This window comes from Nerophis ophidion, linkage group LG08 (assembly GCF_033978795.1).
Source record: "Nerophis ophidion isolate RoL-2023_Sa linkage group LG08, RoL_Noph_v1.0, whole genome shotgun sequence".
In the NCBI taxonomy this organism is placed as follows: domain Eukaryota; kingdom Metazoa; phylum Chordata; class Actinopteri; order Syngnathiformes; family Syngnathidae; genus Nerophis; species Nerophis ophidion.
Window position 1 is genome coordinate 64,868,759 of NC_084618.1, and position 24,328 is coordinate 64,893,086.

Genomic DNA, 24,328 nt, shown 5'->3' on the forward strand with positions numbered 1-24,328 from the left:
AATGCATTTCCGTAAGAGCCATGTAACATTTTTTTTAACACTGAACACAACTTAACGTGTGCATTTTTAAGTAACACCAAAATTTCTAGAGTATAATAGGTCTCTTATTCTTTGTAATAACATTGTAATTCTGAAGCTCACTGTGGATGGGGCGTGGCCCGCGGGCCTGCAGCAAGCTGGGGCGGGCCAGGACCGGCCTCGAAATCAGCGAGAGCTGCGTAGATGGCCCACCTGAGCCTTGTTATCTAATCACCTATCACACTGTTATAAGCTGCAGCCAGGAGGAGAGATGGGGTTGGGGCTGGAGTCAGAGCGCGAGCGAGAACGAAAGAGAAAAATACAATTGCTGGAAAGCAACTGAGAGATTTATTGAAAAATAAAACAATAGTGTAACCCTGACACGAGCTCTCATGTCGGTGCTTGGGGGTCTGAAGAACCCCCAGGAGGACAAGCCCCACACTAACCAATAATAAATAAATAACTTCTTAACGCAACTTCTTGAACAGGTGCGGTAGTAAACGGATGGATGGACTAAAAATGCAAGAGAATGTTTTATGTTTTGAACATTATTTTTAACACTTATTACAAGTGGAATTATTCATTACTTATCATGTTAAGCAATGTCAGCTCAGATTTATCTGAGAGCCAGATGCAGTCATCAAAAGAGCCACATCTGGCTCGCGAGCCATAGGTTCCCTAGCCCCGTCTTATCGTGTTAAGCAATGTCAGCTAATATTTATCCGGGAGCCAGATGCAGACATCAAAACAGCCACATCTGGCTCGACAGCCATAGGTTCCCTACCCCTGTTTTAGGACAGTGGTTCTCAAATGGGGTTACTTGAAGGTATGCCAAGGGGTACGTGAGATTTTTTTAAAAATATTCTAAAAATAGCAACAATTCAAAAATCCTTTATAAATGTATTTATTGAATAATACTTCAACAAAATATGAATGTAAGTTCATAAACTGTGAAAAGAAATGCAAGAATGCAATATTCAGTGTTGACAGCTGGATTTTTTGTGGACATGTTCCATAAATATTGATGTTGAAGATTTATTTTTTTGTGAAGAAATGTTTAGAATTAAGTTTATGAATCCAGATGGATCTCTATTACAATCCCCAAAGAAGGCACTTTAAGTTGATGATTACTTCTATGTGTAGAAATATTTATTTATAATTGAATCGCTTGTTTATTTAGTTTTTAGTTGTTTTTATATCTTTTTTTCCAAATAGTTCAAGAAAGACCACTACAAATGAGCAATATTTTCTACCTCAGTAGAAGCATTTAAGTCTCACCTTAAAACTCATTTGTATACTCTAGCCTTTACATAGACTCCCTTTTTAGACCAGTTGATCTGCCGTTTCTTTTCTTTTTCTTCTATGTCCCACTCTCCCTTGTGGAGGGGGTCCGGTCCGATCCGGTGGCCATGTACTGCTTGCCTGTGTATCGGCTGGGGACATCTCTGCGCTGCTGATCCGCCTCCGCTTGGGATGGTTTCCTGCTGGCTCTGCTGTGAACGGGACTCTTGCTGCTGTGTTGGATCCGCTTTGGACTGGACTCTCGCGACTGTGTTGGATCCATTATGGATTGAACTTTCACAGTATCATGTTAGACCCGCTCGACATCCATTGCTTTCCTCCTCTCCAAGGTTCTCATAGTCATCATTGTCACCGATGTCCCACTGGGTGTGAGTTTTCCTTGCCCTTATGTGGGCCTACCGAGGATGTCGTAGTGGTTTGTGCAGCCCTTTGAGACACTAGTGATTTAGGGCTATATAAGTAAACATTGATTGATATTGATTGATATTTTGCAGTTATACAATTTAATAAATGAGAAACTGATGACAAAGTGCTGTATTTTACTTCTATATCTCTTTTGTTCAACCAAAAATGCTTTGCTCTGATTAGGGGGTACTTGAATTAAAAAAATGAAATCACCGAAAAAAGGTTGAGAACCACTGTTTTAGGAGATGAATAACGTGTCTCCCTGCCGACACTAGGGGGCGATAACGAACCTTTCGAAGCGCAATACTCCACGCAAAAGAAAGTAAAGAAAGCTCTTTTCCGGTACTCGTCAGGAGCAGCGGGTGAACGCAGACTGTTGAATTGTTTTGTTGTTTTTAATCCCGCGTGTCGCAAGCTGCAGCGGCCAACATGTCCGACGCCCTGCCAGTGTGGTTCGCGGTCCAGGCGGAGCTCCTGGGACACGAGGAAGAAGTGGACTCGCAGTCCAAGAGCTGCTTCGCTTGCTACGACGACGACACTTTGTTCGAGATGTTCCATCTAACGCGCGCTTGCATCGAGTTCGTGGCGGACATCGTCCGTGTCCGCATGAAACAATACATGCTCACGCCCTCATCCGTGGACATCATGATCATGATCACGCTCAATTTCTTCGCTCTCGGCGCCTCCGCCGTTTCCCTCCTCAGGCGCTTCGACCTGAAGACGGACTGCCGGCAAATTGTGTGGACGGTGTCCGAGGTGGTCGCCGGTATGTCGGATCAGTTCATCTCCTTCCCGCAGACTCGCAAAGCCAAAGTGGACATCGCACACATGGCGGAGGAGTTCTGCGGGATCCCCGACGTCCTGGGCGTGCTGGCCCCCACGCACTTCCACATCCGAACCTCCACGCATGACAAGAACTGGTCGGAGTTGGTACGCCAGCAATACGTCAACGCGCTGGGCTACAAGTCGGTGGTGAGCCAGATGATTTGTGACCTGGACGGCAATATTCTGAGTGTGGAGAAGTGTTGCGTGGGCAGCACCAGCGACCAGGACTTGTGGTGCACCTCCTTCCGAGGGCGGGAGATCGAGGATGAACTTTATGGACAATACTGGGTGATCGGTGAGGATGTGCAGATAGTTTATGTATTGAAAGCATCAATTGTCTCGGTGTCAAACTCAAAGCCAAGGGGTCTGATCTGGGCCGCCACTTCCTTTTATGTGGTCCATCACGTCATTTAGCCGCATCATTTAGTGTGGCCCACCACTTCATTCAACAAATTCCGTCACGTCATTTAACCATATCATTTAGAGTGGCCCACCACGTCGTTTAACGTGGTCTGTCACGTCATTTAACCACATCATTTTGTGTGGCCCACCACATCATTTTATATTCATTATGGTCTGCCACATCATTCAACCACATCATTCAGTGTGGCCCACCACATCATTTCTATTCATTATGGTCTGCCACGTCAATCAACCACATTATTTATCTTGGCCCGCCACATTGTTCAACGTGGTCCGTCACGTCATTTAATCACATGATTTGGGGTGGCCCGCCATATCGTACAACATGGTCTGTCACATCATTTAACCACATCGTTCAACATAGTCCATCACGTCATTTAACCACATCATTTAGTGTGGCCCACCACTTCATTCAACGCATTCCGTAACGTCATTTAACCATGTCATTTAGAGTGGCCCACCACGTCGTTCAACGTGGTCCGTCACATCATTTAACCACATCATTAAGTGTGGCCCACCACGTCGTTCAACGGGGGTCCGTCACGTCTTTTAACCACATCATTCAGTGTGGCCCACCACATAATTTCTATTGATTATGGTCTGCCACGTCAATTAACCACATGATTTGGGGTGGCCCGCCATATCGTTCAAAATGGTCAGTCAAATCATATAACCACATCAATCAACGTGGTCCGTCACATCGTTTAACCGCATCATTCAACGTAGTCTGTCACGTAATTTAACCACATCACTTAGCGTGGCCCACCACATAATTTATATTCATTATGGTCTGTCACAAATTTTAACCACATCATTAAGCGTGGCCCGCCACATCGTTCAACGTGGTCTGTCACGCCATTTAACCACATCATTAAGTGTGGCCCACCACATTGTTCAACGTGGTCCGTCACGTCATTTAAACACATCACTTAGTGTGGCCCACCACATTTCTATTCATTATGGTCTGGCACGTCATTTAACCACATCATTTTGTGTGGCCCACCACATCATTTTATATTCATTATGGTCTGCCACATCATTTAACCACATCATTTAGTGTGGCCCGCCACATCGTTCAACGGGGGTCCGTCACGTCTTTCAACCACATCATTCAGAGTGGCCCACCACATAATTTCTATTGATTATGGTCTGCCACATCAATTAACCACATTATTTATCTTGGCCCACCACATTGTTCAACGTGGTCCGTCACGTCATTTAATCACATGATTTGGCGTGGCCCGCCATATCGTTCTCACATGATTTGGGGTGGCCCGCCATATCGTTCAACATGGTCTGTCACATCATTTAACCACATCGTTCAACATAGTCCATCACGTCATTTAACCACATGATTTAGATTGGTCCGCCACATCGTTCAACGTGGTCTGTCACGCCATTTAACCACATCAATCAACGTGGTCCGTCACATCGTTTAACCGCATCCTTCAACGTAGTCTGTCACGTAATTTAACCACATCACTTAGTGTGGCCCACCACATAATTTCTATTCATTATGGTCTGTCACAAATTTTAACCACATCATTAAGTGTGGCCCGCCACATTGTTCAACGTGGTCCGTCACGTCATTAAACCACATTTTTTAGTGTGGCCCGACACATCGTTAAATTTGGTCCGTCACGTCATTTAACCACATCATTTAGTTTGGCCCGCCACATCGTTCAACATGGTCCGTCACGTCATTTAACCACATCATTTAGGTTGGCCCGCCACATCGTTCAACATGGTCCGTCACGTCATTTAACCACATCATTTAGGTTGGCCCGCCACATCTTTCAATGTGGTCAGTCACGTCATTTAACCACATCATTTAGTTTGGCCCGCCACATCGTTCAACATGGTCCGTCACGTCATTTAACCACATCATTTAGGTTGGCCCGCCACATCGTTCAACATGGTCCGTCACGTCATTTAACCACATCATTTAGGTTGGCCCGCCACATCTTTCAATGTGGTCAGTCACGTCATTTAACCACATCATTTAGGTTGGCCCGCCACATCTTTCAATGTGGTCAGTCACGTCATTTAACCACATCATTTAGTTTGGCCCGCCACATCGTTCAACGTGGTCTGGCACATCATTTAACCACATCATTTAGGTTGGCCCACCACATCTTTCAATGTGGTCAGTCACGTCATTTAACCACATCACTTAGGTCGCCCGCCGCATCGTTCAATGTTGTACGTCACATCATCATTTCTATTCATTATGGTCTGCCACATCATTTAACCACATCATTCAGTGTGGCCCGCCACATTGTTCAACGGGGGTCCGTCACGTCATTTAACCACATCATTCAGTGTGGCCCACCACATAATTTCTATTGATTATGGTCTGCCACGTCAATTAACCACATCATTTAGTGTGGCCCGCCACATTGTTCAACGTGGTCCGTCACGTAATTTAATCACATGATTTGGGGTGGCCCGCCATATCGTTCAAGATGGTCTGTCACATCATTTAACCACATCGTTCAACATAGTCCATCACGTCATTTAACCACATGATTTAGTGTGGCCTGCCACATCGTTCAATGTGGTCTGTCACGTCATTTAACCACATCATTCAATGTGGTCCGTCAAATCGTTTAACCGCGTCATTCAACATAGTCTGTAACGTAATTTAACCACATCACTTTGGGTGGCCCACCACATAATTTCTATTCATTATGGTCCGTCACAAATTTTAACCACATCATTAAGCGTGGCCCGAAACATTGTTCAATTTGGTCCGTCACGTCATTTAACCACATTTTTTAGTGTGGCCCGACACATCGTTTGAAGGGTCCGTCACGTCATTTAACCACATCATTTAGTGTGGCGCACCACATAATTTCTATTCATTATGGTCTGTCACAAATTTTAACCACATCATTAAGTGTGGCCCGCCACATTGTTCAACGTGGTCCGTCACTTCATTTAACCACATTTTTTAGTGTGGCCCGACACATCGTTCAACGTAGTCTGTCACGTAATTTAACCACATCACTTAATGTGGCCCACCACATAATTTCTATTCATTATGGTCCGTCACAAATTCTAACCACATCATTGTCACTTAACCACATTTTTTAGTGTGGCCCGACACATCGTTCAACGTGGTCCGTCACGTCATTTAACGTGGTTTGCCATGTAGTTCTACGTGGTCCGTCATGTCATAATGTGGTACGTCGTGTCATTTATATCTGGTCTGCCACGTTATTTTTTTATTTTTTTACAGACAGACATAGTTTTTTATTTCATTATTGTTATTTTGTTAATGTCAGAGTCCGTTCTGCAAAGGGATCATCCCTAGAAGCACGCAGCTTATGGACAGGGACCCACAGTTAAAATATACATCATCATATAATATACAAAATACAGTACAATACAATACGTTTCAAAAACTACCCACCAAATACCAATTTACAATTTCATATATAAATAAAAAAGGAATCTTTAAATCCACCAAATCAGTCTCAATATCCTATTATTCAAATTTGATTAAAAGGTTGCATCTTGAAGATCTGCGACAATCTCATCATACATACAGAGGTGAAGTCTAAGACCAAAATTATGCGACTAATGTCAATTCCTCAACCATAAGGGGTGTGCTAAATGTGCTAATCATAACACCGCAATAAATTTAGATTAAAACGCTTTATCAAATAGTTTTGAGAATGTGATTATTTTATAGAGATATTTAAATGTGGTTTTCCCCTTCATTTCCTTCTCAATGTGGTCTGCGACATCAATCAAGGTGGCCCTCAAAAAAAGGAGTTTGACAGATCTGGTCTGCACTATTTGTCCTCATCGTAGTCACAGGGTCAGCTGGAGCCTACCCCAGCTGACTTTGGGTGAGAGAGGCATGGTACATCCTGGACGAGTCAACAGCCAATCCCAGGGCAAATACAGACTAACAACTGTATGCACAATTTAAAGCAAATGTTTTGGCCATTTGCGGCCCGCAACTAATTTTTTATTGGCCCGCGACACATTCGAAGGACAAAATAAACACATCCCGGTTCAGAACATTTAATCAAAGATAAAATGCTACATGTGTACATATAACTTGCAAGATATGGTACGTTTTTGTGTGTGCTAAAGCCCTCAAAAAAGGTTTTATATGGTCGAATAAAAATATTAGAAAATAATAAGTACAATATTAGTCTAAATAATAATACATATGCCTTAGATGTTACACTAATTTGCTTTGTTACTCTGTAAATTAAAAAAAAGTGGATTTTACGTTACAATTCTGACAATTGTAAATAATTGTACTGTAAAAAATAAGTGGTACTATTTTTCCCATTCATAGTAACGCACTGTAAAAGGAGTAAATTTTACTGTTAAAAAAAATTGCAGCTCAGGTGCCAGAATTTTACCGTAATAAAAAAGTGGTACTGTTATTTACTTTATTCAGTGTAAAAACCATCATTAAAAATGTTTGACGACCTGCCAGTTTTTTAACGTAAAATCTCCAGATTTTTTTTTTTGAACAGTTTACCCTATAACAAAGCGGTAAGATGTAGATGTTTTGTTCAGCATATATTGATTGACCTACATTGTATCTGTTTTCGTATCTTCAATGTGTGTACAAAGTGGCCCCCGCATACGCCACTTGTTATGTGTACGGCCCTTCACTGAAAAAACTTTGGACACCACTGATTTAAAGTCTCCAATTAGCCCAACATGCAAGCTTTTTTAGACACTGTGTGTATTTGAACCACTAATGCTAACCACTACCTGGTTGTCATGTTGGTACAAAACCAGGGGATACATTGTGGTCATCTACCGGCCCCTCATTTGTTGTTGTTCAACATAATTTGTTTTTATGGTCTCTGACTTCCGGTTAATTGCCCTTTTTTGTCTATCCGTTAAAAGGAGGCGAAGGCTACCACTTGAGCAAACGCGTCCTGACTCCCGTGTCGGACCCCAAAAGTGACGCTCAGATCCGCTTCAATGAAGCCCACGCCAAGCTCCACTGCGTGACGCGGACAACGCTGCGATCCCTCAAGTGGCGCTTCAGGTGCTTGACCAAACTCGGCTTCACGCTGGACAAGTTGACCAATGTGGTCAAGGCTTGCTGCGTCTTGCACAACATCGCCAAGAAGTTCTCGGTGCCCCTGCCGCCTGGGGAGGAGAAATTTGAAGACCCTCAGCCGAGGAATCCTTGCCAGGGGTCGGCGGCGGTGATCAACCCCGACGGCTTGAGAGCTCGGCAGGAACTCATCGAATCGAGCTTCAGTACTGTACCCGGTCAAGGAGAACCGGAATAACATCCAACAGGAGGACAATGTTGAATTTTCACACATGAGGCCGACACTCACCGGACATTCCACACCTAATCCAATACATTTACCTCAGTGTCCATTGAACGACCCCATTTTTATTATATTTTAAATAAGCAGTGGTTCCATATTGGAAGTACTGTGTTCAAAATCTAGCCTTGATGCTGGAATTTTGAGTGTTTAAAACTGCTTTTAGGTTTATTTACAGGTCATTGACTACAAAGATGGAAACAATAAGAAAATAAGTAAACTATTACCAATACATTGTACACTGTTTTTTAAATGCATATTATCTAAAAGAAGTAGTAGCATAGTGTAATCTAAAACAGGAATACTATTTACATAGAGAAACATACTACATCTTGGTGCAAATCGAGATAAAAGTGCTTTTTTTTTTGGTTACCGTGACAAGTATTCAGGATTTTTTGGGGGACCTGTGGGAAAATGCAAGAAGGCTTTCTAATTCAAACTCTGAGCGTCTATAATTCTCATATATATCACATAAGCATTCTCTTTCACATTTTCACCAGTCTCGCTTTAAGACTTCAGACGGTCCAAGATGCACTGGTTCAGGAAAACATACTGGGACTGCAACGAAAGCAGAAGTCCAAGTTGAAAGGTCGAAAGAACATGCCGGCGTGTGAGCTGTATTCCTGCCCAGTGCAACTCTTGTGAGAATATAGCGAGCGCATGCCTGTTTGTGTGCGTTTGTGTTACCTCGTTCTGCACCATGTGTGGCCGCTGTAGTCTCATTTTGTGCACAAAAGCCTTGACATTCACTGTCTTATCTCTGTGCAGCTGTTGAAGCAGAACATCTAAGGCTATGATGGTGCCGGTCCGGCCCACTCCGGCACTAAAAGACGAGATCATCCATTCATTGTGCCCCGTCTTATTATTACAGACATATTTGTCGTTTGAAGCACCATACCTGCAGTGAACTACAATGGGAGCATTGTTCCATTGTGCTTCTATATGCTGCCTAATGAGGCTTCTGAACTGGATCAGGACATCTGTACCCTGAGGGACTCCATGGTCAGGCCAAGCAGTAAAGTGGAAGTGTTTGACCATCCTCTCCACCAGGTTGTTTCGCTGGAAACACACATATTAGGAAGCACATTTGTACAGCATTAAAAAAAACCCACCACATAGTAATAGTGACCTCTCTTCAACATTTATTGGACCAGTCTGTGACAGTGCCAACATAAATGTTGAAGTTGCAGGTTCTATTTACATTGAGCACACATTTTTATGACATCTAAAAAAATAAAACCCTGTTGTTCCCCTCTTACTGATGCATTAATTAAGAAATTGTAATCAGATTACATGTTTCACATGGAATTCCCTTAACGTCCAGTTGGGCTTTTGCTGTTCCGATGCGATTGTGATGGTCAGCTCTCCGTGAAGGCAACTTTTGTTTTGTGAAGGCCAGTAACATTCACATTTAGTCTGGGGGGAAAAAACATGTATTTTACTCAATACCTTTGTGGAACTAACGGTTGTATGCAGTGGTGTGGTGTCAGAATTTTTTAAGTAACAGCCAGACACCCACACAAATATTTTCTGTGCATTAAATATGGTAAAACCAACTCCCATGTGGGTAAATATATGCTAAGCCAGGGGTCATCAACCCAAAACGTTGAAAGAGCCATATTGGACCAAAAAACTAACCTTGTCTGAAGCCACAAAAAAGGAAAAGTCGTATATGAGTGTTATAATGAAGGCAACGTGCTACGTAAGTGTCTGTATTAGCTATGATAGCCTACTATCAAAATAACTATGTGTTGCAGGCTGAAGCAAATCTTAGTTGACAGAAATGTTGACACTTTTTTAATTTATTCTGCACATTCTTACAACATTACAAACTATTAGTAAATCAGAGGTTACTTGAAAGGTGAGATAATTCCTGGAAATTACTGGCTTTTAATGGCCAAAGGTATAAATGTTTGTTTCCAAGTTAAAGGAAACGCCAGGCTGTCTTCTTTTAACAGATTTATTACAATCTTTGGCAAGCTAGGTAATGTTTGCTGTGGTCTGGAACAACATGGCACACAACTCTGAAATGCAGCCAATAAGAGGATAAAAGTAAAGAATATTAAATGAGCTCAAATATACCTACACATGAGGCATAATGATGCAATATGTACATACAGCTAGCCTAAATAGCATGTGAGCATTGATTAGCTTGCAGACATGCTCTGACCAAATATGCCTGATTTGTATTACAAGTAAATAACATCAACAAAGCACCGCCTTGTGCATTCACGCACAGCATAAAACATTTGGTGGACAAAATGAGATAAAGAAGGAGTGGAATATGTTCATGTAAACAAGCTGTTGCGTCACAGTCCACACTATACTGGGATGACGTGGCACAGTTGAGAGAGGTGGCCGTGCCAGCAACCTTAAGGTTCCTGGTTTGATCCCCACCTTCTACCAACCTCGTCACGTCCTCACCCTTCCTCCTGATGGGTTGTGGTTAGGGCCTTGCATGGCAGCTCCCGCCATCAGTGTGTGAACGTGTGTGTGAGTGGGTGAATGTGGAAATAGTTTCATAGCGCTTGAGTACCTTGAAGCTAGAAAAGCGCTATACAAGTATAACCCATTTATCATTTACTATGGTGAGTTCAAGAAACGCCCAAAATTAGCAGGACAAAATGATGTTTGTTCACCAAATACTGTCATCAGCGAAGCATTCACACAGAACATATTAAACAGTGGGCTTTCTAACAATTGGGAAGGTTTGTGTCATGTTTTTCCTAAAACAAAAAACATACAAAAACAAAAAATGTTTTTCCCCCCATCTTTTTCCATTTTCAATCCTTTTTTAAAAATGCTTCAGGGAGCCACTAGGGCGCCACTAAGGAGCCGCGGATTGATGACCACCATGCTAAATCATTGAAAAAAACATCCACATTTTAGGTTAGTGCTTAAGTGAAAAAGTAAATTGGTGTAAAACCATTAAGCAATTTTACACTTTGGACACCTCTGGTTTATTGTAGGATTTAGTTGCTAAACGCACCCGCGTGCCTTCAACGCAGTTGGTCACCATGACGATGGCGCTCACTCTCTGCTCCCAGATCATTCTCCAGAAGTCACTAACTGTGGAGGGCAGAGGGCCCTGAGTGGCGATGTACTCACAGCTACTGCTGTAACCCTGCGAAAGCAATAAATATACATGCTGGTTTGAATTGTTTCACTTGGAAAGGAAATAGCTGGTGGCCAACAGGCCAAATCTGGCCCATGAATGACTTAAAGCCTTTTTGTTTGTGAAGTAAAGAAGTATATATATAAAGTAAAGTTAAAGTACCAATGATTGTCACACACACACACTAGGTGTGGTGAAATGTGTCCTTTGCATTTGACCCATTCCCTTGTTCACCCCCTGGGAGGTGAGGAAAAAACACTGAGGCTATTTCATTCCTACAAGCCTGTTTCGCAGGTTTCTCTGCTCTTCAGGGGATTTTAAAATGTGTTTTTTCCTGACCTAACGTATATTCTGCTACACCCCGGTATTGAGCACTGTATTATAGATAAATCACAGAAACCTTGACTATATATATATATATATATATATATATATATATATATATATACGTATATATATATATATATATATATATATATGTGTGTATGTATATATATATATAAGGGGTGGGCAAATTAATGCGTTAATTACGCGTCAACTCATCAATCTATTAACGCCGACAATTATTTTATCGCACATTTGCGTATGTTGTTTACATGCTTTTATTTTGTGAACGCCTTTTCTTAACAAGATGGCATCTCCCGGATGTACTTCGGCGTCGAGGGGCTCTTGGTAAAGATGGAACATTTGGCAAAAATACCGGACAATTCTGCAAATTTCATGGCTGGCTTACAGCGTGGTCACTCCGGGATCACTTACGACCTCCAGACAATTCTGAATGTGGATAGATCGGGCCGTTTTGGACTGAATGGCGCGTGCTTGCTAGACCGGCTAGCTAGCATGGGAATACTTTGCCGGCTACATCCAGCGGCTTGTGAAGCAGCGGAGTATATGTGTTGTCTTTCTATTTATGAATAATGCAGACGAGGCGTGTTGGCTGAGTTCTTAACGTCTGCTTTCAGAGCGTGCATATCACAACATACAAGATGCCGTCATGGCGACACACAACCTATACCGGGCTACCGCGCATGCTCGTCACTCCTGTTGCATGCTGGGTGGGGTAGTTCTTTTTTTCCCTGGCTCATAACATCACAATATAGTACCATGTATATGCGCTCAGTTTATCAAAGCACCAAGCAAACAATCGGAAAATTCCCATCATATCAATTCCTAGATATGGTCATGATTATTTTAAGTGCACTACGCAGAATAAACACAACATTATTAATATTGCTACTACGGATAATTTGATCAAAAATTCCCTAAAACAGCCCACTACCTAAAATATGGGTTTTTTTAAACATAAGATCCCTGATAAAAAATAATGTTTCTGCTGTTACCTCAGAAATTGCCTGTTCAGATGTTATGATTGTGGCTCAGAGATTTGTATGTAGATTATATTTATTTTCCATAACAAACAGGATAACTTAAATACCCTGGCAGTGACAATAAGCTTAAATGTTTGTATTTACATTTTTTGAGTTGATTTTCATAAAATATGCTATTTAACTGCTACTGTTTAACAAGGACTGATTTAAATTGTGTTTGGACAACCAATGTTTTGGCGCTTTTGTTCATGTGGGAGAATATTCCAATAAAGGTGCATTACACACTACTTTTGAATTCATTATTGGGCTTTGCGTGTACAATGCAGTTAATCGCGATTAATCGGAGAAATAGTGCGATTAACTTTGATTAAAATTGTTAATCATTGCCCAGCCCTAATATATTTATATAAATATATATATATATAATTTTAATATAAACACACAAACATACAAAGAGATTTCCCAGCCACATTCAATCAATCCAATGTTGCCCCCTTGTTTAAACCGTTTGGCACTCCTGAAATAACACATGTATATAAAAAAATATATATAACAGTTTTGAAAGATTTGCTGCTGTTATTATATTTAATCGTGAAGTTTAATTTTAGGAAGAGAGGAAAAGCAACAGATGCTATTATTTTAGTGTTCAAAGTAGTTTAATTAACCTTTTAACATGCTAATATATACAATCAGTTTTCAAATGCAGAACACTTTGGTTAATAGAAAACTTTTATTTTACAGCTACTTTTATCATGCATGTATACGTTTCCTGGGGATGCAAATGGAGACCCCTATAATCAATTTAAATTACAAACCCCAAAACCGGTGAAGTTGGCACCTTGTTTAGATCGTAAATAAAAGCAAAATACAATGATTTGCAAATCCTTTTCAACCTGTATTCAATTGAATAGACTGCAAAGACAAGATACTTAACGTTCGGACTGGAAAACGTTGTTATTTTCTGCAAATATTAGCTAATTTGCCTACAACATGTTTCAAAAAAGCTGGCACAAGTGGCAAAAGAGACTATGAAAGTCCAGGGTGTACTCCGCCTACCGCCCGAATGCAGCTGAGATAGGCTCTCACTCCCCACAAGCCAGAAAAAGGGACAAGCGGTAGGAAATGGATGGATGGAAGTTGAGGAATGCTCATCAAACACTTCTTTGGAAAATCCCACACGTGAACAGGCAGGTGCCATGAGTGGTTATAAAAGCATCTTCCATGAAATGCTCAGTTATTCAAAAACAAGGATGGTGCAAGGGTCACCACTTTGTGAAGAAATGCGAGAGCAAATTGTCAAACAGTTTAATAGCAACATTTCTCAATGAGCTATTGCAAGAAATTTAGGGTTTTCACCATCTAAGGTCTGTAATATCATCAAAAGGTTCAGAGAATCTGGAGAAATCACTGCACGTAACATTGAAAGCGACATCAGTGTGTAAAGATATCACCATATAGGCTTAGGAACCCTTCAAAAAAACACTGTCAATAACAACAGTTTGTCGCTACATTCATAAATGCAAGTTAAAACTCTACTATGCAAAGCGAAAGCCATTTGTCAACAACACCCGAAAACGCCGCCGGCTTCGCTGGGCCCGAGCTCATCTAAGATGGACTGATGCAAAGTGTTTCTGTGGTCTGACGAGTCCACATTTCAAATTGTTTTTGGAAACTGCGGACATCATGTCCAAAGTGGAAGAAAACCATCAGAACTTTTATAGGCGCAAAGTTCAAAAGCCAGCATCTGTGATGGTATGGGTGTGTATTAATCCCCAAGGCATGGGTAAATTACACATCTGTGTAGGCACCATTATTGCTGAAAGGTACAAACAGGTTTTGGAGCAACATATGTTGGCATCGTCAGCAAGACAATGCCAAGCCACGTGTCACAACAGTGTGACTTCATAGTAAAAAAGTGCGGGTATGATACTGGCTTGCCTGTAGTCCAGACCTTTTTCTCATTTAAAATTGTTAAAAGGAAAAGCAATTTTACCAATTACAGTGGTAAAAATGGCCCTGTGCCAATTTTTTTGCAATGTGTTGCTGCCATTAAATGCTAAGTTATTGATTATTTGCCCCCCCCAAAAAATAAGTTTCTCAGTTCGAACAATAAATATCTTGTCTTTGGAGTCTGTTCAATTGAATTATAATTTGAAAAGGATTTGCAAATCACTCTACTGTGTTTTAATTTAGGATTTACACAATGTGCCAACTACACTGGTGTTGGGTTTTGTATTACTTACCGGCATGTAAGAGGCATTAATGTAGTCAGACATGCCATTTGTGGTTTGTAGCTTCACTCTGCACCAGTCATCTGGAAGAAGATAAGAGTTACGTTTTCAACTTGTTGTTTTTTTAAAGCGATCATCACACCCTTACATGGCAAGATGTTAGTGAAGCGATTCTTCGCAGAGTTGACAGGCATCAGAGCAGCATTTTGCATTTGATCCATGCCAACAGAAGCAAGACTCTGAGTGGCAAAACAGGAGTGTCAGACAGCTAAACACAGTAAAAAAAACCTGTTCTACAGTGTTTTGATCACCTCATATTCCTCTCTGAAACCTCGGTTCATATCCATGCTTAAACTGTAAAAGTGTGCGGGAAACTTTGCAAGAGGAATATCTCTGGAGAAAGAGTAGAACAAGCATTTTACCTTATTGTTCATAATATAGGAGCAAACAGATCCCATGCGTGAGTGTTCAGATATTGGCGATTCGCCATACATCGTGCCAAGACATCCCCTGTGAGATTTTTGCATCATAGGGATGACAGCGCAAAACGAATGTACATGCTTTGAGGCAATGCCGTGACATCATTGATGCATTTTGAGCTTCATCTGGAAAATGGATCAAGTTGGAATCCTTACACACAACAAGAATTTTGGACATTATTAGTGAATTATGTATGTCTCTCTGCCTACACACAACACAGTAATACCTCGCATTTCCCATGACCCACGTTTCGTATGATTCGTTTTTTGGCGGAAATACAAGTTTGCCCTAATAAGCACTAGGTGTGTCATTCAAAAGAAATAATCTAACTCATTGGTGACTCAGTCGTTGTGCCTTTTGCCAGAGCCAGCACATGTAGGTGTCTGGAACTGGAAAGTAATTGGGTTTGCTTCGGTTTTTGTCCGACCTGGTTTTCTGTCTCTCTGTAATTTTTGTCTGCCCTTGAATAGGATTTTGCTGAAAATCTTAATTTCCCCTCTGGGCTTAATAAAGTACTTCTGATTCTGATTAGAATAGGCAAAAAAAATGTTTCATTTCAAAGGCTAATTAATAGACTGCAACTTTTTAAGATTCCTTCTGTCAGTTCAGGATTGCTTCTTACATTTTCTCTACTTGTAATGTATGGCTAATAGCTCCATCTTACGTGACTTTGTGAGTAGAAACGGTGACACCGTCAAGGAAAGACTTTCTGCTCCTGAAAGAAGCAAAAGGACTACTCTCACACTTCTGATGCAACCAAAGAAGCATTTATCACTAGAACTCCCACAGAGCAGCCATTTGGCATTTCTACTTATAAAACCCACCGGTCAGCCGATCGGCAGGAAGGCCCTCCTTTTGTTATTTAAAAGGTTGCAGTCACATGAGCCATTATGGCCACATTGATCATTAGCATGGCAGTGCTCCTTGAGTTGAGTTTGAGTTTATTTCAAACATGCAAGCATAAAACATGATACATCACAATTTCCAGTTTCTCTTTTCAACATATTGGAAAAGGAATAGGAATAAGCAGAGCTTATTTATTCCTACCCCTTTTCTTTTACATAACAGTTGCTAAAACTTTTGTACACTTCATGTTTTCAATGTATTCACAATATACTCCATAGTAATCACAATAAAAATAAATAAATAATTGGTGAAGTAAGTTTTAGTCCATACGAGGAAATAAGTAAGATTATTTTGAGAATGAAAGAATGAATGGGTGAATACATTCAGAATGTTTATCATGGTTCTTCTTTTTTGCACTTTGTAAACACTTTAAGTTTGAAGAGTTTCTTGAAGTGGATCATATTAGTACATTGTTTGATTGCTTTGCTTAATCCATTCTATAATTTAATTCCACATACTGATATACTGAAGGTCTTAAGTATTGTACATGCGTACAAATGTTTTAAATTACATTATTCTCTCAGATTATATTTCTCCTCTTTTGTTGAGAAGAATTGTTGTATATTCTTGGGAAGCAGGTTATAGTTTGCTTTGTGAATAATTTTAGCTGTTTGCAATTTCACTATGTCTTGGAATTTCAGTATCTTTCATTCAATAAATAAAGGGTTTGTATGTTCTCTATATCCAACATTATGTATTATTTTAACTGATCTTTTTTGTAACACCTTTAGTGAATGAAGTGTACTTTTGTAATTATTTCCCCATATTTCTACACAGTAACTCAGATATGGTAACACTAGTGAGCATTAGAGAATATAAAGTGATTTTTGGTTTAGAACATATTTGGCTTTATTCATTATTGACGTGTTTCTTGCTACTTTATGTTGTATATTTTTTACATGAGATTTCCAGTTCAATTTATCATCAATCATTATACCTAGAAATTTGGTTTCATTTACTCTTTCAATTTCTATTCCGTCTATTTGTATTTGTGTTAGACTTTCTTTTCTACTGTTACCAAATAGCATTATTTTAGTTTTACTGAGATTCAATGATAGTCTGTTTTTGTCAAAAAACTTTTTTTTAATTTGTTAATTTCTCAAAAATGTTTCAATTATTAAGAGCAAAACAGGCAAAAACAATATACAAATTCTAAAATAAAACAAATCAAATACCTTTCTGGTGTATCTCAGTTTGAAAAAATTGTTACTTAAAATAAATCATTATCTTGTACGGATATCAACTTGATGAGCAATTCTGTAAATGACTGGTGGGGCTGCCACAGATTTTGAGTGTTTTTTTTTAATGTGGTTCTGTTCTTTTACTTTTCCTATGTGCCTGGTGGGGATGTTGGAAGCCCAGTGTTGTAGGGTCCTGATAACTTCTACATCAGCTCCTATCTGATTCTCCACCTCTCCCATATTAGGTCAAGGTGTTTTGAGTGAAGTGGCCCAGTGATTGCCCTCGTTTTCATAACAAAATGAAGGTTCACAGGGGGCCTTCCAGCCGATCAGATGCCCTCTGGTAGAGCAAAAAATCCTGGGAGTTCTAGTGTTATGAGTCTGTGCGCACCAACCTGATGATACCATGCGGTCGTTTCACTAAAATAAACACTGTCACACACACCAGGACGCCGATAAGCAGGATAGAGATAACTGACGCTGAAATGACCCCTGGAAAGATAAAAATCCAGGCTAAAATCTCTCAACAAAAAAAAAGGATACACAAGTAAACAATTAGACTTGAACTCACCACGCGGATCAGTAGAACATTGAAAAACATACGCTTTGGACCTCATCATTCTTCTTGACAATGACGCCAGAGACACCCCGTAGGTTCTCGCAGGTTGGAAACCAGGTATCTTGACATGTTGTTGTCCGATATCATCCACTATGCACGTTTTTCCACTCACATTAACCTCCACAGCAGTCCACAAACCGTCTGGCTTATCCCAGGCGACAAAGACAGAATAGCCTGAATCCCAGTAGTTGCAGTGAGCAGTTAAATCCGGCGGAACTAAATGGAAGTGAAAAGAAGATGCATGACAAAAACAATGTGATCACAGAGCGATAAACCAGTTTAGTACTTACTGGTTGTCAATTGGTGACGGCACTGCACAAAGTGAGTGGAATTCCTTTCATACCGGAGTGACAAGTTGTATGTCGCGCCCGGATATAGTCCTGAAAAGGACACCGTTTGACTTCCTGTTGCACTGACATGAGAGTGAGAGCCGTTGGAGGCGGTTGCGCTTGTAAATAAGCCCTCGATCGCTCCTTGGATGGATGATGTTGTGACATGCCAGGGAACGTTGGTGCAGTTAATGGCTGAAATGCAAACAATATTGTTGGGAACTATCATGTGTACACATACTGGTGCAGTTCACTTCAGCTCTTTGGGAAAAATATCTGGTTGATTGAGAAATATGTTTTACATTCCTGTGCATGGAAACACAATTTAATATGGATCATTGCAAATTGATATTCAGTCTGAACAAAAAACTGAAATAATATTTTTTGATTAACTTTAACCAAAAAAATAAGAGTAACTTTGCAAAAAACATTGTATTGATAAAACTAAAAAATAAATACATTTAGAAACAACAAATACTAAATTTCAACCCAAAATTTGTAGTCAATTTTAAAATACCCAAATCCCAGTTTCTACACCTCCTATAAATATGATAACCGTGCTTAATTGCACTCAATTTTAAAATACCCATATCCAAGTTTTTACACCTCCTATAAATGGTAAATGGGTTATACTTGTATAACGCTTTTCTAACTTTTTTTTAAGGAACTCAAAGCGCTTTGACACTATTTCCACATTCACCCATTCACACACACATTCACACACTGATGACAGGAGCTGCCATGCAAGGCACTAACCAGGACCCATCAGGAGCAAGGGTGAAGTGTCTTGCTCAAGGACACAACGGACGTGACTAGGATGGTAGAAGGTGGGGATTGAACCAGGAACCCTCAGGTTGCTGGCACAGCCACTCTTCCAACTGCGCCACACCGTTCCCTAAATATGATAACCATGCTTAATTTCCCCCTATCTTTTCTCCAACCAGTTTGTTCTGCCTGTAGTGGGTTTAATACATCCATCCATCCATTTTCTACCGCTTGTCCCGTTCGAGGTCGCGGGGGGTCGCTGGAGCCTATCTCAGCTGCATTCGAGCAAAAGGCGGGGTACACCCTGGACAAGTCGCCACCTCATCGCAGGGCCAACACAGATAGACAGACAACATTCCCACACATTCACACACTAGGGCCAATTTAGTGTTGCCAATCAACCTATCCCCAGGTGCATGTTTTTGGCTGTGGGAGGAAGCCGGGGTACCCAGGGGGAACCCACGCAGTCACGGGGAGAACATGTAAACTCCACACAGAAAAATCCCGAGCCTGGGATTGACCCCAGGACAAGTCAGGACCTTCGTAATGTGAGGCACATGCACTTACCCCCGCACCACCGTACTGCCCGGGTTTAATACAGTCCCAAACTGGAATTGTATACTTGCAGTACCTGTTACAGAGAAGCCTGTATAAGCGGTGCTGTTGAGCCCAGAGAACATTGTGATCACAGTGAATGGATACTCCGTTCCGGGTTGCAGAGACGTGAAGGAGTGGGAGACATTTGTCGATTTGACTGTGACATTTGTGCCGTGAATGTGAAGCAAGTAGGTCCACTGGGCATCCATCTTCTCCCATGCCAGAGTCAAACTGGTTTCTGAACGCTCAGTCACGTTGACCACAGCCACCATTGAGGGCACTGATGTTGACAAAACACTTGAATTGAAGCAAGTTCTCAGGTGATATTATATAGAACAGTACTGTATTGGCAAGGCTACGTACCTGTTGAAGCGGCAAACGTGAATCCGGTGCTGGTAACGTTCTCAAACATGGTGATGAGAGTGAAACTGTATCTTTTCCCAGCAGCGAGCGAAGAAACCTCACGCATAACCACCGCTTTCCATCCATAACTCATGTCCCGTTTGGTTATGTTGCAGTCGGGTGTACATTGTAGGGTGTACGTTGAGATATTGCCAACCTTGTCCCATGACAGAGTAATGCTGCTTTCAGTCTGGGTCACCACATCCACATTTTTGACATCCTCAGGGGCTGAAAGAAAAGCAAATTTGGTGCATGGACACAATTTGGCTAAGCAGATATCATTTTGTTCAAAGAATGTGAGACAACTTACCAGTGGGAGCAGAAAATATGTAACCACTGCTGTTGGCGCCCATGAATTCGGAGATGAGCCTGAATTGGTATTTTCTTCCAGCAGTCAGATGGGTAACCACATGCTTGACCAACAACTGACCCGGCCAAGCATTAACCCGCTCCTCCTTTTCACCGCCGCGAAGGCCATATTGTAGGAAGTATGTGGATATGCTGTTCAACTTTTCCCACTGGAGTGTTATACTGGTTTTGTTCTGCTCCTGCACCGTCACCTCTTGAACATTTTCCGGCGCTAATTAGACAAAAGAGTTTAGCAGCTAAAAAGGCTTGGAGGTGAAGGCAACAGTTAATACCCACGCTGGTTTGTGGTCAAGAGGCTTGTCAAGGTGGGGGAAATCACCGTTGTTATCCCTGTTGTTATTTCTGTGCTGCTCGATGTTGAGTGCGTCGTTGGTTCTTGAGTGGTAATGCCCTTAAAAAAATAATAAATAACTGTAAATAGGAAATCAAAACTTGTACTGGAATCTTTTATATTAACTACTTGAGATATCAAACATATTTGAGATATCAAATTGAAAGGCTAATTTGTAAATTTTGCCTTCAGCTCAGTTGTGATCATTAAACTTGATATCCCAAAAGTGAGTATACATACACGCCTTACTACTATAGAAAATAAACTTTAGAGTAGTCAGTGGAAAAACTCACAATTTCATCAAGAATATATCTGTAATTTAGAGTCAAAATATCTAAACAAACTTAAGTTGCAATCCCCTGAATAGTATTTTTCAGTGAGACATGACTTCTTCACCACAACTGAAGATGCCGCACCGATCCGCCGAACAAGGTGCTTGAAGTCCTACACTTGGGGCAAGATCTCTTCCCCAAACCGGAGATGGCACTCCACCCTTTTCCGGGCGAGAAACATGCAGTCAGACTTGGAGGTACTGATTCTCATCCCAGTCGCTTCACACTCGGCTGCGAACCGATCCACCGGGAGCTGAAGATCCTGGCCAGATGAAGCCATCAGGACCACATTCTCTGCAAAAAGCAGAGACCTAATCCTGCAGCCTCCAAACTGGATTCCCTCAACGCCTTGACTGCGCCAAGAAATTCTGTCCATAAAAATAATGAACAGAGTCGATGACAAAGGTCAGCCTCGGCGGAGTCCAACCCTCACTGGAAACAGCTCCGACTTACTGCCGGAAATGTGGCGTCTTTAGTAATGGGGACGCTTTATCGGTCCGTTGTGGTGAAGAAGGAGCTGAGCCGGAAGACAAAGCTCTCAATTCAACAATCGATCTACGTTCCCATCCTCACCTATGGTCATGAGCTTTGGGTTATGACCGAAAGGACAAGCTCACTAATACAAGCGAGCAAAATTAGTTTCCTCCGACTGGTGGCAGGTCTCTCCGTTTGAGATAGGGGAAGAAGCTCTGTCATCCGGGAGGAGCTCAAAGTAAATCCGCTGCTCCTCCACATAGAGAGGGGCCAGATGAGGTGGTTCGGGCATCTGGTCAGGATGCCGCCCAAACTCCTGGAGTTTACGGCACGTCCAACCAGTAGGAGGCCACGGGGAAAACCCAGGACACGTTGGAAAGACCATGTCACCCGGCTGGCCTGGGAAATCCTCGGGATCCCCTGGGAGGAGCTGGTCCAAGTGGCTGGGGCGAGGGGAGTTTGGGCTTCCCTGCTTAGGCTGCCGCCCCCGTGACCCGACCTCGGATAAAATGGATGGATGGATGTACATAACAACTTGTTTTTAGGCAATAGATCCTCTGAGGAAAAAAATACTACTTTTGAGGATCAAAAGTTTGTTATACAACACAAAACTTCACAATACAATTAAGTATATATACCTAATTGTATTGTGAAGTTTTGTATAGCTATTAATAAGTTGTAATTGCTCATTTCAAGATCACTTTTAAGTTTTTAAAGCTTAAATATATTGTCTTATTTCAAGTAGTTTTACAAAGACAATTTTGACTTGTTCCATTAGCAGATTTATTTCGCTCATTCCAAGAAAAAAAAAGCCTAATATCTGCAAAACACGTTACTATTAAGACAATTACCTCAAGTGGTAGTAGCGTTATAGTATGGGGCTGCATGAGTGCCCCATGTATTAGGGAGCTGCGGTTCATCGAGGGGAAACATGCATTGTACTGGGACATTGTGAAGGAGTTTGTACGCCACTACTTTATACTGAGAGCATTTTCTAATGTGTTGACATGCAGCTCAATAACCATATCTTTTCTACCAGTTGGATGGTGCAGTTGTCCCTAATGTTGACACCAGTATGTTCAAATAACTAAAGCCACCGGAAGTACACAAATAAGATTATAATATATATATATATATATATATATATATATATATATATATAAGCACAATAAATTCCAATATTATTAATTTACTGAACGTCATTTTCACTTCCTCATGCATGGTTTCTCTAGGTGGATATAGATGCTGAATGTAAACCAAGTCTGTCACTGACATGCAGTGAATAAAAGTGGGTGATCAGCAAACTTACCCAGAGTAGACTCGGGTAGACACAAAGCATCAGGAGAGCGAAGGTGATCGTAATCGCTGTCATTTTTTTAATGCCTTCTTTGAGTTTACAAGAGTCACATCGGATTTGCTGGCAAAAATAGCAATAAAGGTTGACGAGAAAGTTTCAGTATTAACTTCATTCCAGAGGTGTTGTCTTTTAATTCAATTCTGGACCGCACCCTCCTCTGGTAGACTCTTGTCCACTTGACATGTTTGCAAGGCTCTCCTTCTGCTTCTCCCCTTTTACAACCACTTCGACCTTTGCTATGCCTGCTACTTCCGTGTGAACATATGCACTTGCATGTCGATCCTTCAATATGAAGGCAATTTTGGTTCGCATTTTCATGAGTCAAATTGAGGAAATAACTGTGTGCCTACTTTCTCTGAGGAAGTGTGCACCCTAACCATCAACAATACGATAGTTTTAGACTCTACAAAGAATTAGTATTCATCTTTTAAGAATTTAAAAAACTATTATGCCTAAAACATTTTATTGTTGTTGTTTATTCCATCCTTCCATTTTGTTTATATGGCTTGCCTCCGTTAGGGTCACGGGTCAGCTGCAGCCTATCCAAGCTGACTTTGAGTAGAGGCAGGACACACCCTGGACTGGTCACAAGTCAATCACAAGACACGTACAGTATAGACAAGCAACCTCATTGTACATTAATGTAAAACAACAAACGCACAAAAATATGTATTAATTAATATAGTTAACGCTTTAAATTGTGTGCTTAATAACAAAAATGTTTCGCATTGATCATGTTTAAACACAGGCACAAGACATTGATACAACGTTGAAGTCCTTTAAAACTGACTTTTGAAACAACAATGCAAAATAGCTGTATTTGTAAATTGAGACAACGTTTGTTAGAATAATTGTATCTAAGTTATCAAAAAACGTTGTGTTTCAATGAGTTCCCGGCGAGCAGACTAAAGATGTCTTTAATCCTACTAAGCAAAAGGTTTGTAAAACTCCACTGTGTAGGATGGGAAGCAACATGAAGGTGTTCTGTTTTTTTCATGTATTAAAGTTAAAAGTTAAAGTTAAAGTAGGAATCAACTGAACAATATTGTATTGACCCAAGAACTGCAAAGTTGAGAGGAAGCAGGGTCTGACTCCCCTCAAGGCGACTTTTTGGTTGAACTGTTTTACGACCTTTTCTGTGAACTGTTTACGACCTTTTCTTTGAACTGTTCTGTAACCACAGGAGATGGCTGTTTACGACCCTTGTCCCTTAGAAAA

General features: G+C 41.1%; 2 protein-coding genes across 2 annotated transcripts; one reads left to right on the forward strand and one right to left on the reverse strand.

Annotated features, from left to right (window-relative positions):
* The first annotated feature begins 1,997 nt into the window (after positions 1 to 1,997).
* Positions 1,998 to 10,995, forward strand: si:dkey-197c15.6 (putative nuclease HARBI1). The gene is made up of 2 exons (XM_061909359.1): positions 1,998 to 2,845; positions 7,858 to 10,995. Exons 1-2 carry the CDS (start codon positions 2,155 to 2,157, stop codon positions 8,250 to 8,252), a joined length of 1,086 nt encoding a protein of 361 aa, XP_061765343.1. The 5' UTR covers positions 1,998 to 2,154; the 3' UTR covers positions 8,253 to 10,995.
* LOC133558177 (receptor-type tyrosine-protein phosphatase H) lies at positions 8,341 to 23,358 on the reverse strand. Its single transcript, XM_061909358.1, has 17 exons — positions 23,063 to 23,358; positions 20,893 to 21,007; positions 20,558 to 20,827; positions 20,209 to 20,475; positions 19,880 to 20,125; positions 18,445 to 18,678; positions 18,107 to 18,370; positions 17,931 to 18,027; positions 16,113 to 16,163; positions 15,280 to 15,361; positions 15,117 to 15,207; positions 14,981 to 15,051; positions 11,284 to 11,418; positions 9,588 to 9,710; positions 9,193 to 9,353; positions 8,982 to 9,117; positions 8,341 to 8,852 (listed from the first exon to the last, which is right to left on the reverse strand). The coding sequence occupies exons 1-17, from the start codon at positions 23,123 to 23,125 to the stop codon at positions 8,802 to 8,804; spliced, it is 2,457 nt and encodes an 818-aa protein (XP_061765342.1). The 5' UTR covers positions 23,126 to 23,358; the 3' UTR covers positions 8,341 to 8,801.
* Between the last annotated feature and the right edge of the window lie 970 nt (positions 23,359 to 24,328).